The sequence below is a fragment of the Ascaphus truei genome, chromosome 3 (assembly GCF_040206685.1).
Source record: "Ascaphus truei isolate aAscTru1 chromosome 3, aAscTru1.hap1, whole genome shotgun sequence".
Taxonomy (NCBI): Eukaryota; Metazoa; Chordata; class Amphibia; order Anura; family Ascaphidae; genus Ascaphus; species Ascaphus truei.
This window is the reverse complement of record NC_134485.1, coordinates 286,430,975-286,447,923: the sequence shown is the minus strand read 5'-3', so window position 1 is coordinate 286,447,923 and position 16,949 is coordinate 286,430,975. Positions and strand designations below refer to the sequence as shown.

General features: G+C 40.1%; 1 protein-coding gene across 25 annotated transcripts in view; it reads right to left on the bottom strand.

Annotated features, from left to right (window-relative positions):
* The window catches only part of MYCBP2 (MYC binding protein 2), a 189,899-nt gene that overhangs the window by 80,303 nt on the left and 92,647 nt on the right, over positions 1–16,949 (bottom strand). For 24 of the 25 annotated variants that reach the window (XM_075590941.1, XM_075590942.1, XM_075590948.1 and 21 more), the window contains 14 exons: positions 16,360–16,564; positions 13,924–14,077; positions 12,895–13,067; positions 12,393–12,518; positions 12,177–12,304; positions 10,405–10,496; positions 7,164–7,298; positions 6,226–6,309; positions 5,771–5,867; positions 5,302–5,494; positions 3,759–4,033; positions 2,842–3,063; positions 1,960–2,151; positions 571–777 (listed from right to left, as the gene is read on the bottom strand). In XM_075590941.1, the coding sequence (XP_075447056.1) occupies positions 571–777; positions 1,960–2,151; positions 2,842–3,063; positions 3,759–4,033; positions 5,302–5,494; positions 5,771–5,867; positions 6,226–6,309; positions 7,164–7,298; positions 10,405–10,496; positions 12,177–12,304; positions 12,393–12,518; positions 12,895–13,067; positions 13,924–14,077; positions 16,360–16,564 (2,283 nt within the window). The remainder of the gene's footprint in view (positions 1–570; positions 778–1,959; positions 2,152–2,841; positions 3,064–3,758; positions 4,034–5,301; positions 5,495–5,770; positions 5,868–6,225; positions 6,310–7,163; positions 7,299–10,404; positions 10,497–12,176; positions 12,305–12,392; positions 12,519–12,894; positions 13,068–13,923; positions 14,078–16,359; positions 16,565–16,949) is intronic. The other variant, XM_075590945.1, reaches the window with a different exon arrangement.

The window sequence follows — 16,949 nt, the reverse complement described above, 5'->3', positions numbered from 1 at the left end:
ATAATGGTAATATTGTTGTCAGTTGTGTCACGTGCATAGTTTTTCCTATAATAAACAGGGACCTGAGACCCTGGCTGATATATATTACATATTTTGCATATTTCTTTGGTGGTGGAAGTGCATATGATAGCAATTAAGCGGTTAATATTAACTTATTGAAAGTACCATTGAAGAGGAGAAAGGCGAGTTGGCTAGAGTAGCCATATGTATTAACCCTAGTTTCATAGCTAAGTCACCTGCTCACTTGTGCGCTGTTTGTGACAGATGGTATATGGGGACGGATTGAGGGGAGATATTGGTTATTTAAGGGACCTTTGTGAAGGTGAAAAGTGGGCGAGCTAGAGAGGTGTGTATTAACCCTTGTCTCGTATGCAGGTCACGTTCTCACAAGTGTGCCGTACGTGAAAAATGGGCTCATTTACATGTCATTTCTCAGAATCCCTGGCTGCGGTGGAAGCACTGAATGCTAGGAGATAATGGTGAAAAGCAGGGTTGCAGACCTGTCAGACGTGAATGTGCTCACAAGTGATATTTTCATTTGCTCAAAACTATTGAAATATAAATACTTACATCATCCACCAAAACTTCAAGCTCATATTCATGAATTCCACCTCCTCCGTACACACAGAAGCCGACCACAACCACCCCGGGCTTGTCCACAGAGAAGCAGATTGCATCTGGAGAGCCGTTCCCAGTGTTCCAGCTTCTTCCCTGGCTTGTTTTGGTAAAACGATTAGGGCTGGACTTGACTGAATGCAGAGAATTCAATCCATCAACCTAAGAAAAGAATTTAAAAAGCCCAGATATGAGCAACACTCGTGGGGTGGGAGGTGGGTTGTGAGGGAAGGATGCAACTATAATGAAGAAAAAGGTAGTAAAGGGGCTAGAAACCCCATAACACTATTATGTCCATGTACCACATATGTGCAAAGGAGAAATTAAAGCCCCAATCTAATTTAGCAACATATATTGTATTTGGAACATAATGAAATCATTTACACTTTTGTTAACATTTTAATGGTTGTTGTACAAATAAAATAGGATTAATACTGTAGTTGTGAAAATGAAGACATGAAAGAATAAACAAGATATGCCACTTTCATTACGTGCAGCAGTTCTAAGTTTGCATAGGTAAGAAGGGCGATCTATAGTCGGTTTTATTATCAAACATTATAACAGCTCAACTAATTACCATTTAGAGCTGAATTGGTGCTACTGTAGCGTGAACTCTACCTGGATATCTGCGGTCTACCAAATTGTGGGTGCAGTCTACTTGAGTAGTATTTTAGTGCAACTGCGCGACAAATACTTTGATCCCCATTGAGTGGGAATGAGAACCTGGTACGGTTATGCATTCTGATGGCCGGCCTATCGCAATCTAAATGCCGGTGGTGACCGACATTCTGCAGTTAATCACCAGAACTTTTATGTGGACCCCGATGGTTGGATGCTAAAACACGCATTCTTAAGAAAATGAGGTGTCGGCAATGAACATTTTCAGTCTCATCTTCATTATTTTTGCAGGAAAGTTCTAAGAAAAGATGCTGATTTATTTGTAGCATTTTTAAAGGCTATATACTTTAAAGGATATCGTAACATGGAAAATATGTAAAATTTATATAGTTCAATTAATACATTATTTCGCTCGCAATTGTGTTTTACTATTGTATAACAATGATACAAAATACCTAAAATGTTGTATTTTGTGTCAGTTTCCCGGTAGACCGGACACTAAAGTGTACATTTCCAGTAGACCTCACGCTATAGTAGCACCGATGAATCACTTCATGCTGCAATTCACTTAGGGTTGTGTCTTTGGGGAGCAACAAATGTCATTCTTTCAACGCTTCTTCAGCTCATGAGGTACCAGCACAGTACTCAAGTAACACACACCCAGATTATTGATGCGATTTTGAGAAATGCTATATACTGTACAGAAGGCCTATCTTATGGAGGTACCTCAGATCCTAGAGCAGATGCTGTGAGTTCACTGACTATGCTAGCGAGTAGTCCGCAGGTATTGGACACCAAGTGTGAAGAGAAGAGTTCATTTTCCCGCCTCAAGCTGTTCCTCACTGGCAAAACAACAATGACTAGCATCTTCTCCAGAACCTCACGGAAGCTGGTCATGCCGGACACATTCTCTTCACTCTGTCGAGCAGAAAACGTGCATTTACTAAATTAGCATTGTTACACTACTCCTAAGAATTGAAAGGAGGACAATGAATGCCCAGGGTCTCCAAAGAAATGGAAGATCACTGGATGGACATTCAGCACACAGCACAAGAGGCCTATGCTATTAACCACCAGCATCCAGGTGGTAATAGGCAAGTTATGCTCAGGATTTCATAGCCCTTTATTTTGGGGAAATTAGATATTTTGTTGAAGGGTGCATTACTAAGAGTATACAAAGAGTAATATAAAGGCACTACAAAATGTTAACACTTTTTTATTTAAGTAAAATATTAATGTGGCTGTCCAAATATTAACTACTACTGGATTTTCACCCACAAATATACAAATAGATTTATAACAGCTTTTAAGAAGACCGTCTAATCATTTGTAGTGACCCTCCATTACTACTGGGAGACAGACTCACTAATACTTTAAATCAGTTGTGTTTCTACTTCCTCATAATACCATGCATTCAAATATATAAACTTTTAAGAGGCATTTTCCTACCAAAAATTCATCATAGAAGCTGCTGATCTGATTATATGTCAGCATTAGTTTTCAGCTTTAACGCAAGTTTCTCTTCATTTAAATATGTTGTGGTCTAGAACCCAAATCAGGTCATTTTGGGCCCTTGAGCCTTGTGCCCAGTTAGAAATGTGTTCAAACCTGGCTGAGTTTCTCCATGCTAGACACCAGCAGAGGGAAGCGATGAGCCAAAGCAGTGTCATTTTCAGTGCTGACTTGTTTCACCATAGAGCGCAGCAGGACCTCGCCATCATAAGCAATTGGAAAGATTGAGGTGAGCTTTACCGAGGTGTGGCAGAGAGCAGACATAACCGCTGCTAGCAGGCGACTGCTTGACGTCTTGAAGTTTGCTTCCTGAATGTCCTTTAAAAATATATACAATAACACTTGTTTAAAGTATATTAAGACTAAAAATGTCACAGCTTTAAGAAATATCTTTCCAGTGTTATGTACCAACTTTACTGAGGTATACAAGGAATCCAGGTACTCCAATAATTAAATGTCATACCTTGCACATCATTGGTGGGCAGCAGACAGCCTGCAGGGGCTTCACATGTGACCCTCAACAGCTGCCCGCCGCCGCAACCCATTCTCCTCTCCCTAGTGCAGAGGGAGCAGGGATGTTGCCGCCCCAGATCAGCATCCCAGTGCAAGAAGAGGAGCAGGATAGGATTCATCAGCAAACTGGCATTAAACGGACCGATGGAGGCTGGGAAAATCTCCCAAACACAGGAGTAATGTGCCGCACTTTAAAGGACTTGCACATGCAGCCCCTACAGTATATATCATGTTGCTCACTACTGTTATACACTATTGCCGCAGCAATTCCGTCCTACTTGATGGTTGCTTCCATAATAAGGCTCTACCCAGAGAACAGCATTGGTAAAATTTGAAAATAAATGGAGTTTCACTGCTGTAGAAGTACCTGGACCGTTTCTATATTTATTGCAATAAATAATAACAGGTAATAAATGCGTGGTATAGTTCGCATCTACATTCTTGACTGGAAGCTCTGGAATGTGCTTGATACGGTATGTATCTGTATTGTGGACTTCTACCTGATCCAAGCAGTTCAGAAGGTCACAGAGACAGGCCCACTGGAGAGCAGGAGTTGGGTAAAAAGAATGAAAGCAGGCTGTGAATGTGTTATGACACTCCTGGAGAACAGCTTCCAGCAAGCTTAGGGGCTGGCTGAGATATCCTTGTGGGTCGTTGTCCAGTTTCATCATGCAGTTGTCCACACCTTCGGAAAGTATTTTTCTCAGCAATGTCCTGGTTTTACCAATGCACTCAGCAAGTTTGCTAGTTTCTTCTACAACTGCTTTAGTGGAAGCTGCAAAGATTAAAGGAGCCATTAAGATGCAGTTCAGCAGAAGTTTGTTTAAAAAGTGATGCCAGTGTCCCAAATGCTTAAGAGCTTAGCATATGTACAGTGTATTTATATAGGAAACAAACTTATTTAAGGTTTACTCTGTGTCACTCCAGTTTTGTAGCGTATCAAAACAATACAATTTCTGAAACAAAATCTTAGAAACAGCCCTTTACCATACCATGCAGAAATTAAACCCATGACCCTTCATATGCTAGTAGCAATTCTCTAGCTGCTGGACCACAGGGTTGGTGTGATGAAACAGACTCTATAAACACATCTACTGCACAATGCAATCCAATAAATGTTAAGTTTGTTTATAGAGTCTGATTCATCATACCAACCCTGTGATGTAGCAGCCAGCGAATTGCTACTAGCATATGAAGGGTCATGGGTTTGATTCCTGCATGTGTATTATATAAAATGTATTCACTGTTGGGCTGTTATTAGTCAGAGACGGGTCATGTCATCCTCCTCTGTGCTCGAAAGTCAAATTGAAAGCCATACATGTGGACGCAGCCTGATTAAGCAGGGAGAGAGCTGCAGATGCCGGGTAAGTCCTCGCTGATCGTGGCAGCCATTTCACAATCCCGGTTATAACGCGGTCTCATTATGTGGACCCCGAGCACCTCGTTAGAACATGGTTCCGCAGCACCACATATAACAACACTATTACATTATTGTATTCTATAAACTGTCTTAGCTTCTATTTTGGTCTTGTTTTTGATAGTTTAAAATAAAGCAGCCATTGGTTTTTACTTAATAGGCCTTTAAGAAACAGGACCATGTACCAATAATCTGCAAACTACAATAATTGCAATATTCCTCAGCTGTGCAGTCCAAATCCTAATTGAATGCATTTTTATAATGCTGGGTATTAAAGCACATGGCAAGAGAATCTGTCCTTTATACTTTTAATGTAATACACACATTTGGGTGGATAATAGCAGAATATTGGAACAATTGGTGCACATATATTAAGGATACAGACTTCACAAGTTTCACCATCTGACTCCATGGGCGATATACATATGAAAGGAGAGCCGATTCCTAGTAGATATGTGAAGAACAAACTAGAGCCTGAAATTTGCAAGGTACTGCTGTATCCCTGCTAAATTCCTCCTATTATAGTTGAGTTGTGAGGTTGCAGAACCATTATAGATGACACTGCCGCTTTAAGAACCATCATAGGTTCGTGAACTACACGCTGCATTTGGATAAAGCTACAATACCTGATATGGGATAAATCTCACATGTGTAAACTCGTAACAACCGCAAACAACAAGTTCCCACAAAGCGCAATCTCTCCAAGTCCAGCAGTGTTGCGGTGTACTGGAAACCTTTCAGCCCTCGAAGCTCTTCCACTCCCAATACCAAGGTCGTCCAGCTCCAGTGAAGAATACTCAGCAAGGATTCAAAGCCCTCCTGGTGCAAGACAGCAGACAGGTAGAGGTTTTAGTCAAAGCAAACAAGGTCAGTCTTTATACCACCAATAAAGAAACTCATTTTGAGAATGTAACAAGATAGAACTATTTGCATATTTGCCATTGGTGGTTTTATTTTTGCCTTACTCACTGAAACATGGTTTTGAATCTGAAAAGTACTATAAAAATAAGGTAGTATTTGATGCATGAAAATTAAATGCTCAATCCACCTTGATATCTGTGATGCCAAGTCTTTTTAAAAGCTCTGGGTACTCACCACGGAGACAGTTCGAGCAAATGACCGTTTCAGTATATGCACCGGCTCACTGGCTTGCTGCTTTCCTTTTGCAGCACTTCCATCACTTGTAGGCAACCTAAATCAACACCCAAAAAACAGAAATTAATTTGTCTCCCAGTAATCTTTCCAAATGGAAAACAGAACAGATGCCCACTTCTGTAGTTTACATTCCGTCAGGAGGAGAGTTGGAAGTTTGCGCCAAAAAGGCAGATATTACACCAGACTATGGGAAGACAAAAGGCACTGGAGAAGCAAAATGTCAGGCACAACCCTATTGTGATCACATTGTCTAATCGAGAGTTGCACACGCGCACACGCCGTGTGGCAGTGTACACAGTGCAGTTCAAATAATTTCAGGCACAAGTCCCTGACCTGTAAGGTTTACAGTACTATAACTGCACGTAAAAGTCTGACAAGCTCCCAGAAGGACTTACCTGTACAGTAACTGTGGTATCTGACCTGCGTTCACATCCGTTCCATTATTAGATTTCTTGGAGCTTTTAAATTGGTAAACAACTCTATGGCAAAAAAATAAATACACTAGTGTTAATACTTGGATGAATGCCTAGTTAAGGGCTGAATAGCAGAACTAAGCACCAATCGGATACATTTTTTTTAAAAATAATGCCTAATGTGCTGCGGTAAATATACAGATGTCTCCATCTTAACTTGTCCTAGCCCTTACATGCAGGGACAAAAGTCATGAGCAGCAGGTAAGGGGATATTACGCTCCTACAGCTGCCTGCTTTTATCTTCCCTGAAGCGGAGGGAAAATGCTTCCCCTCCTCCCCATTCCCCCACGATAGTCACAATAGTGGAGATATGTTCTATCAAAAACTAAATTGGTTGGGATTGCGGCCTGTTTCTGCCAGAATTCGAACCAGGCTGTTCTCCGCCGCAGAGCCGAGCTCCGGTTGCAGAAATGTTTACTAGTTTAGTTACTGGCATTCCCTCATGGACATTTAAACAGCCGCTCAATAGAAAATCGCAACGTTATTCCCCGATTATGTTGTGGCTTCCTATTGGTAGGCGGGACCAGTGAGAATTGTCAGCCATTATAGGATTTCCCTCGTGCAGAGGAAAAACCTGGCAACTAAAATAAAGAACCAGGGGTGATTCAGCCCCAAGGGACCCTCTAGTTTGAATTCTGTAATAAAAGGAATGCATGTAAGCAGGATTGCGGCTTTAAATAATGTGTGAAGGATATAGTTATAAAAAGGGAGTTTAGGTGTCTGATCCAGATATGGGATGTCGTGTATGAAATGTCCTGGAATAATTAGATATTTATTGATTGATTTTCTTTTTAAAGTGCAGTGATACCTTTTGGGGCTTGGCACCGAATGAATTAATTTGATAAGAAATTGATGATTACCCATCATCTGTCGTGATGGAGGCTTGTCCATGGGAGCCGCAGTCACTGCTAGGACCAGACACTCTAGCCCATGCCACGTACCACCAGCCAGCTTGTAAGAGGACGGGCTCATCGAACATCATTGCATATTTCTCCCTAGGAGGTGAATATATAAAAAAACAAACAAAAAAATTCAGACACACCTCATCTGACGGAGGCTCATCACATGAATGTACTGATGTAGAACAAGTTACTGGCCACATCTGGCGACAGCTTCTAGAGGGCGGGTGACAAATGTGGGTTATTCAAACCATGGCTTTAATCTAGACTTTAAGACCCTGTTCATGTACCGTTTTCCTAGAAAAACATTTCTGAATTTGCCATTTGGTATTTTAGGTAGGAAATGTGAAAATGATTTTCCAGGTGTACTTTTGTGGAAACTAATGGTACCATGTGTTGCAAGCGCAGTAAAAATGATATGCTATGCAATTTACAGTACCAGCTAGTTTGACTGCACATAGTTATAGCAGCTCAAACGTTATAAGACTAGCAGTCGTTATACTAACAGCTGGTCAAGTCTCACTGACTGCCATCCTCGTCCAACCCAAATCCTGATACATAAGGGGACTCAAGACTCATCTGAAGCCAACATTATTCCAACAATATACTGTACTATACTATTGTTTGTTTGTTTATTCAGAGTACCCCCATTTGCACGTATTTGGTTTCTTGGACTTTGACAGATGTGTAATGGATATGCTGCCAATATATATTTACTGTACACTCTACCTAGCCTTTCAAAGAGCAGCATCAACCCGACTAGAATTGCAATACAGTGATAACATGTAGCACTTTCTATTTCATACTTCACAATTGTCAATTACTGTAAGGTGCAAATGTAGACGCTTTACTCTGAAAACCACAATTCCTACAAAACATCACACCTGCAGTTCTGGCAAGGGACCAATTAAAATGGTATTTGTGATGATTAGGGCAGAGTTATAAAGCAGTTAAGATATTCTCAAAAGGTGGTTATTTTTAAGAGTAATCCCCCCAAAATTGTACACACATCATCTCGTTGATCCACTGCTGGATGAAGGCTTTCCCAAGAATCTTCCAGGTACTGCAGTTGCAAGCCGCTCAAACACATTTTCTGATTTTATCCTCCCATCTTAATTTTGTTTGTAGTCTTGGTCTCTCACTTTTGGAATCCAGTAGAGTATCATCTTTGTCCAACGTAGATCATTTCTTCTTGTGATACGTTTTTTACTTACCAAATAATGATCCAGAGGAAGGCAAACAAAATATCAGATGATATGTCACTGTTTTTTTTTGGGGGGGGGGGAAATTCCTTCCTGACTTCAAATATTGGCAATACTCCCTGTATTAACATCCTTCCCATGTTTACTTTTTTGGTATATCCCTGTATACCTTTCCAAAAAGATGCCCAGACTTTTTTTTTTTTGAAGATCTATTGTATCTGCCACCCGTCTCCATGTGTAATGAGTTCCACATTTTAACTGCCCTTACTGTAAAGAACACTTTCGATTGTTGCTGGCGAAATTTCCTTTCCTCCAACCTTAAGAGATGACCTGTGTCATTTGTACTGCCCTTAGGATATATAGTTATTTTAAAATCTCCTTGTATTGTCCCCGAATATATTTGTATAAAGTTATCATATCCCTTCTTAGACGCCTCTTTTCTAATGTAAACAAATCTAATTTCGCTAGCCTCTACTCATAATCAGATTATTCATCCCCTTTATTTGGTGGCTTTTCTCTGCACTGTTTCTAGTTCTATAATGTAATTTCTATGGAGCGGTGCCCAAAACTGTACTCCATAGACAAGGTGTGGTCTTACCAAGGCTTTAGACGTGCATAATTATGCTTACTTCCCTTCCATCCACTCCCCGACTGCATGACTTTGGGCACAGTTGCTAAGCCTGCTGTTTTACAAGCACTCCTAAATCCTTCATCAAGGCATCTCCTAATTTATTCCCATTTTATTTGTAAATTGCCTGTTTATTGTTTCCCAAATGCATAACCTTACATTTATCTGTATTTAACCTCATCTTTCATTTACCTGCCCAAGTTTCAAGTCTATCCAAGTCCTTCTGGAGACAAAGACATACTGCTCTGATTCTACAACCTTACACAATTTAGTGTCATCAGCAAAGATGGAGACTATGTTCTCTATGCCAACCTCAACATCCTTAATAAATGAAAAAGTAGTGGTTCCAGTACCAATCATTGAGGTACTCTACGCACAACTTTAGCCCAACCTGAAAAAGTTCCATTTACAACAACTCGTCTATCCTTCAACCAGTTTTCAATCCAGGTGCAAATATATAGTGTCCAATTTGCTTTATTTTGTACACCAACTTCATGTGGAACCGTATCAAAAGTTGCAAATCAATCTTCAACAGGAACCTTCCAATTCTTTGTGGATTTTACTGTTTTTGCCACTTCTTCTGGAAAGACATGGTACATCATTGGTGGTTTCGTCTCGCTTGTCCTCTACTGGATTATACCCGCCGTGTCAATGTACAATTTCATGTACAATTTTCAAGTCCTTAACTCTTTATGGTAAGTGCACGGTCTTATTGTTGATCCGTCTTGTTTGAGTGCAAGAATTTGTTTTTACCAACCATTAGTTGTTACTTTGTCTTCTTTAAACTTTTGTTAACTTTCATAAACGTCACCATATCAGCATTACATTTTCTCCCATCTTCAGTTATACGTTTGCGGATCGTCTTGCACAGCTCAGCATTTTCCATTCTTATTCTTATTCTTGTTGTCTCATCAGATATTTTCTTATCCTGATTTTTTTGCAACTGATTTTTTTCTGCGCTTTATAATTTATAAACAGTTCTTCATAATTGTTTGTGTTCCCAAGCATAGAGCAAGCTGAAGTTCTACTTGAAATTCTCTGCTCGAGGTTATTCATGTTGATTGTTTTTTCTTCTTTCCAACTTTGCATTCAGATGTAATTTGCAGTGATAAAATATACACAATCTAAAATAATTAATTTCCCCTCCAAATAAATTTCTGTGGAATTTAATATACTCCTGATAGGAAAACACATTCAAAATTAATATATTTGAGCATCTTTTGTTTTATATATTTAACTAATGTCAAGATCATGTCAGACTTATTTAGCACCGAAACACATAGTAAGAGACACCATTTCCAAAGAATAATATGATTATTTGAATGCTTGTACGCTAAGCACAGTTTAGCAAATGTAGACGTAAATCTCTTACCTGGCAGCACAATCGTATGCAAGGACGTCTGTTTCAGCAAGAAGGTCCCCATCCGTTTCATGATCACCTCCATCAGGCCCCAACTCAAACATCTGCAGTGGAAAACAAATGCAGAAAAAACAGAAGTTCATTATTTCAGGCTCTATAACCAGTATTATAGGCTGAAGCAGTAAAATTCAGGGCATTATTGAAAACCCTGCTCTCTGATTGGATAATGCCCGGAATTTTAACCAATCAGGAATGCCCGGAATTTAGCAGCTTGCAAAGTGCAGTTTTCAATGGGTTTATTGCCAGCCAATCGGCTTTCAGAACAGCCGAGACAGGGCAGGGGATTGGTTTGCTTGAAGTAAAAGCTCTGAGACAGGGCAGGGGATTGGTCAGGACGTATCAGCCCCGGGTTGACTCGTCCCCCTCCCGAGCTGACAGATTTTCTGAGCAGATTAATTAATTGGGGGGGGGGGGGGGGGGGGGGGGGGGAGAAGAGAGATGGTGTCTGCAAATAAGTAAGTGGCTGTCTGCAGTTTCTTTGTGGCTGCAGTTTGTGTGCGAGTGTGTGCTGTGTTGTATATCTGTGTAGAAGTGCTGTGGGTGTATAGAGCTCCAGTGTGTGTGTGTGTGTGTGTGTGTGTGTGTGTGTGTGTGTGTGTGTGTGTGTGTGTGTGTGTGTGTGTGTGTGTGTGTGTGTGTGTCGGCAGCAGTGTTTATGGGTGTAGCATGTGTGTGTAGAGGTGCTGTGTTGTGAGTGTAGAGGAGGTGCTGTGTTGTGAGTGTAGAGGTGCTGTGTTGTGAGAGTAGAGGAGGTGCTGTGTTGTGAGAGTAGAGGAGGTGTTGTGTTGTGTGTCTAGAGCTCCAGTGTGTGTGTGTGTGGTGTGCTTGTGTGTGTAGAGGTGCTGTGTTGTGTGTGTGTGTGTGTGGTATGATTGTGTGTGTTTGGTGTGATTGTGTGTGTAGAGGTGCTGAGTTGTGTGTGGTGTGCTGTTGTGTGTGTGAGCTGCTGTGTGTGTGTGTGTGTGTACACAGAGGGGGCGGCAGTGTGTGGATATAGATAGCTGCAGTGTAGGCGTATATAGAGGTGGTTTCATGTATTTACCATTTTATTTTAATAAAAAAAAATCTATTTAACTATACAAAAGTGTCTATTATTTATGAAAAAAGGTCTACATTTAGCCTATAATAGTAATAATCCCCTCAGAACAGGGCATTATTGGCCAGTAATGCCCTGTTCTTTGGGGATTATTACTTAAATATACTGCAAACTTGCATCAAATGTCTTGATAGAGAGCAAGGCCCCTTGTAAAGTGCAATACATAAGATAGTGGGATACATTCCTGCCTATAGCTATACCACGATCTTGTTTTATCCAACTGCAATTAAGTACAAATGGCATTGCCTCATTCCTATTCTTTGATTTTTCCTTTGCATGCTGTCAGGACACAGCTATAGTACATGATACGTAGAATCCACACCACGTGATGCTGCATACATGCCTTTCAGTGTTGTAGTAAATATTTTAGTAGATGATCACACCATATTAATTATCATCACTCCAGGTCCTCATTTCTACTGTAAGGTTTATTGAAATTGCTTTTGGGTTGTAAGCAAGCAAAACAAACTACTCTTCGCACAACATGCATTTTGAAATATGAACACACACACACCTATATATAAATATAGATATAAATACAGGTACAAGCTTCTCACAAAACAAGAATGAGATGGACATGTAATATTTAGATGCCGTAAGAGCAAAACTAAGTAAAATGGCATATTACCTTTATTTTTGCAGTATATTCCCCTCTGCCACCAAAAAGGCCAAGCCCTCCAAGTAAAATGTCAGTATCAGCACAGAAACGGATCGCTTCTACAGAGTGTGCAGAGTAGCCCCAGCCTCCACCGTGACCTTAAGAAAACAACAGCCATCACATTTCAGGCTTCTGAGCAGCTGGAAACAATTGGCTTTTGCACATTGAAATAAGTTTGATGCATACTTTCAAATCTGTTTACAACGCTGTAGTCTTCTTTGGAATAAACTTTCATCACCGATTGAGTCTCCTCTTCAGTGCTCGAAACTCCCATTTTCAAGTCCTGCATTGCAGCTAGTGTATCAAGACAGCCTAAAATAAAGAATGTGCCCAACATACTGAAAATCTCTTTAGGGGATACATGCACACTCAACTAAAGCCTTCAAAAAGGTACAGTCGCGCTGAACAAGTACCTTTTTCTGTAACAGTTAGTACTTTTTTTTAATCTGAACAAATACAGCATATTGCTTCCATCGTCTTTTATTCTAGAGAAATTGTGACAATGGAATGATACTCAAATAGTGATATCCAGCCAGTAGTTACAGGAACATTTAGCAAAGTGTATTCCAGTCAATATTTTAAAAAGGTTGCGTTAAGTACTGCACATCGCAACTCCGATCTATGTTAAGTTGAAATGCATCTTTTTCAATACAGGATCTCGTATAGATGGCATCACAGCAACACTTACCTAGAATATGCAATGCGGCATGTGACCGGGTCGTGACAGCTTTTTGTCCTGTTGGCAAAGCTAGCTCTGGGCTAAGTATACTGCATCTTAGCTGCATGTCGGGGGTTGACGGAAGCCTGGAGTCGGCTATGACTGCATTGTAACACCACAGTTCTCTTGTGCCTCCCTGAAACCTTCAACAAAGTGAGACAACTCTGAATGCAGAACTGTAACCGTCTTGGAATAAGGCCCTAGCATTTAATACAAAAAGGTAACCTAACCATTAAAACAAACCATTAAGGGCATAAAAGCTTAGATACATGGTCACAAACAACAGTTTAAGTCAATGTATGTATGTTCATGTATATCTTACATCGGAATGAAAAGCAAATCAGAGCAGTCTAAACGTCATCCTGTATGTGGCCAAAAAAAATTGTCATTAGGACACTGGACCCTGTGAAAATCCTAACTACATTTAGCCAATATAAAAAGAGGGGAAGTAAAATGTATTGTTCACTGGAACAAGTAGCCCCTTCAGCAGGTGATGTTGGAGCACATGGTCTAACGATGTTGACAATTCCTATCATTGTGGCATGGAAAACTGCTCTTCACAAGTCTTCAGACTCCCATGTCCAAAACGTATGCATGGCTTGCACTAACCGTCAACATGCATTATTACCTTCAAATACTTTCTAGACAAGTTACCCAATTATCTGAGCAGGCTTCTCACCCCTACTGTATATCCTTAGATCCGCCTGCAGAACCCTGCTTATTGTTCCAAGGTTACAATAAAGAATCTGGTCGCTCTTTTCATACCGATCACCCCACTGCTTGAACATTTACCAGAGTCCCTCAAATCCATTTACTGTCAATGTTCATTCAAGACTTTGGCCGTTGACAATTAACCATTACAAACATGTTTAAAGTAGGAATGTCATCAACTTTACTTTGCGCCCAGGACACACTTTAAAATGAGAGACAACTTCATGTAGTTTCAGTTTGAAATTTATAAAATTAATTACTCCTTCACTTCTTTGTAGCTAAACATACCTCCAAATGACATCATGGACAGGGTCTAAACAAACACCAAACCCCTGCAGATCCTCTTGCTCAGAATCATTAAATGTTGCACAGCTCCCATCAACTTTATTGATGAGAAGACATTTAAATGGAGGAGGTTCAGATATGGAGGCTGGTACCAGACCTGTAACATTAGAAGGAAGAGACGTGCACATCCGTCAGCCTGTGTAAGCATTTAAAACCATGAGCAGTTGCAGATACAGCCAATGTTATTGCAACCCGTGCTGTGTTGCAGCGCTATATGCACCCCAGCAGGTGAAGTGGCCAAAGTTCATAAATCAGCCACGCTCAAGCAGGCACTGGGCTTTTATGCCATGTCACCAGAGTGAGCGCGCCGCAGGTTGAATGAATCCGGTCTACATCCATACAGCAGAGTACATGTTACACCAGCATTATAAGATTGTCATCTGCACAATCAATACATGCCTGAAGAAACTGGTTCTATTAGAATACATGGGATGTTTTCATCCAAATTTACTTCCTAATGCAGTGTAAAAAAGTATTTTTAGTTTACAGGTATTAAGATTTATGGAGTATTAACTATCACAATGCTAGATAATATATGGTTGTCAAGGCATATTAAATCTAACTTGCTTTAAGTTACTCATAGGTGGGAAACACCGTTTAATTGGATGAACTATGCACATTTTTTAGATTAAGTTGCTTATGACATTAAGCGACATGTTTTTAAAACAAGTGTCAGATTTGTAAGGATGTTGTCTGGTTCTGTGACGAAAGTATGATATATAACATGGCGTTTTGTTGGACCTGTACCTAGGGCCCTTTCAACTATTTAAGGTTAAATTGTGCCTTTTAAAAAATGTACATAATTGTCCATAAATCTTCTCACTGTATTCTATTTTTCTTATTAGAAAGCATAATTTGAACCGTAGGCCTCTCCTGATACAACGGAGACCCAGATCCCCCAAAGAGTGCTACGCTTTAGCACGCCTCAGCTCCCATTATAGAGACAGATACTTCTTATTGGTCCTCTTTTTTTAAACAAATTGTCCTTTGTAGACTATTTTTGCCACAAAGCCAATCCTAAAAGGAAAAGTGACTCATATGGCTCGTTATCAATTGTGCAGCCATAAAGCAAACAAAGGGGAACGTCTGGATCAACAATAAACCCAGATCTATAAAAGTTTTCAAATAGTCTTATCACTAAGAGATTAAGTAAAAACCAAGCTTAAAGCAATTTGGTTACTATAGAGACATTACAATTGAATTTTTTTTTTAAATACAAATCACTTGTCTGGTGTCAAATGTTAAACAGATTACTTTTTGAGTGCACGAGTACCTCTATTTCAGAGTATTTCAAGATACTTGTAGGCGAGACCCCAAAAATGAAGCGAAATGAGTAGCGCTCTTAAATAGTTGTCATTGGTTCATTTTTATTCATCCAACGTTTTGGCCCAACACTTCCTTTAACTGATCAAATATGCCATGAGTGTCTCCAGGACCAAGAGATGACTAGACCTAAAAAGGTTGGTCTCACAGTGATGTGCACATTACGTGAAACACATATATCCATTTAATTGAATAAGATTTAAGAACAGCTGTAGCACATTCCTGTAGAGACCTTGGAAAAAAGCAACGGTGGCAAAACCACACAGCCATGTATTTCCATTTCGTAAAAGGAACAGAAATTGCACTCTGCTGTGAGACCATGGCGGTGTGGCAGCAATTTCACGTACACAGAACTGCATAACAGCTCGAACACAGATACTGTTTGGGGAAGTATGGAAGGATTACCAAAGATTACTTTCAAGTCATTTTACAGTACGTTCTAGGTATGCGCAAGTAACGCCCAATTAAAAGCTTGAGCTATAATTCCGCTATATAACTCCTCACCGCAGGATGTGGTAATTGCAGCCTTGTTACACAGAGCTGCACCACCTATGCATTACTAATGCTCCCAGTGCCTGTGTATTACAACACCTGTGTAGAGTGCACATCAGTTGTTTCCCCCACAGGGTCATATACACTGTGCATCCACTAAATTTATACACTAGTGTTGTTAGAATCTACAGCCTCTTGCATCTACTGTGCATCACACGAGTTATGACACTATCTGGTCATTCAGAGTGAATGCACATTAGAACTGCACAGTACACTTGTTAGGTTTTAATATATTTGTTATGTTTGCATTTTTCAATAAATAAATAAAAGTTTATTATTTTTATTAGTAGGGCTGAGTGCATCACATAGGGTTCTTTCTCTCTCCTCCTATACAATTGTCAAGGAATCAGGAGGTGGTGGGAGAAGCCAATATTAACAGAAGGGTCATTTTACAATTAACTTATTTTTTTTTTTTTTAATATATCTTACATTATACTTCACCTTGTTTGTCAAGATTTCAGTAGTACACCAGAATACCAATAGGATTATTAAAGTGTTACTTGCCTATTATGTGCCGGCTGGCAAAGATTTCTGATGTAGCTAGAACATGGGAGTTGATAAGCGCTTCGTCTATCCGCAGGAAAGTCTGGTCTCCACTTGCACCAACCCAGGTCGCTTTTCGGCCATATTTGGAGCCGATGTTGGGCATGGGTGCTGGCTTTGCATTCCAGTAGGGCACATCTATGATGGGTCTTCCAAGCTGCCCTTTCTGGAGATGAATGAATACATTAAAGGAAAAGGAAAAACTATTTCTTCTCCACCCCCTCTCCTCCGGACTCCTGTTCCCATGCATGTTGTTCCCACACATGTGGAATTTGTCAGGAGTTTCCAACTCTAACTGACCAGATCTAAAGGTTGGCCTGACAGTGATGGGCACAATACCTGGAACACATACTTACAAGTTTAGCAATTGTTTAAGACATGTATATCTATTTAATTGAATCAGCCAGAGTTAAGAACAGCTGAAGCACATTCGGGTGCACTACATAGGGGAAAAAGGAAAGGTGGCGAAAACTACACAGCCACGTTTTCATTTCTTTAAAAAAGGGGAGAGAAATAAAAGAATGAAATGCATGATTCTGTACTGTACAAAG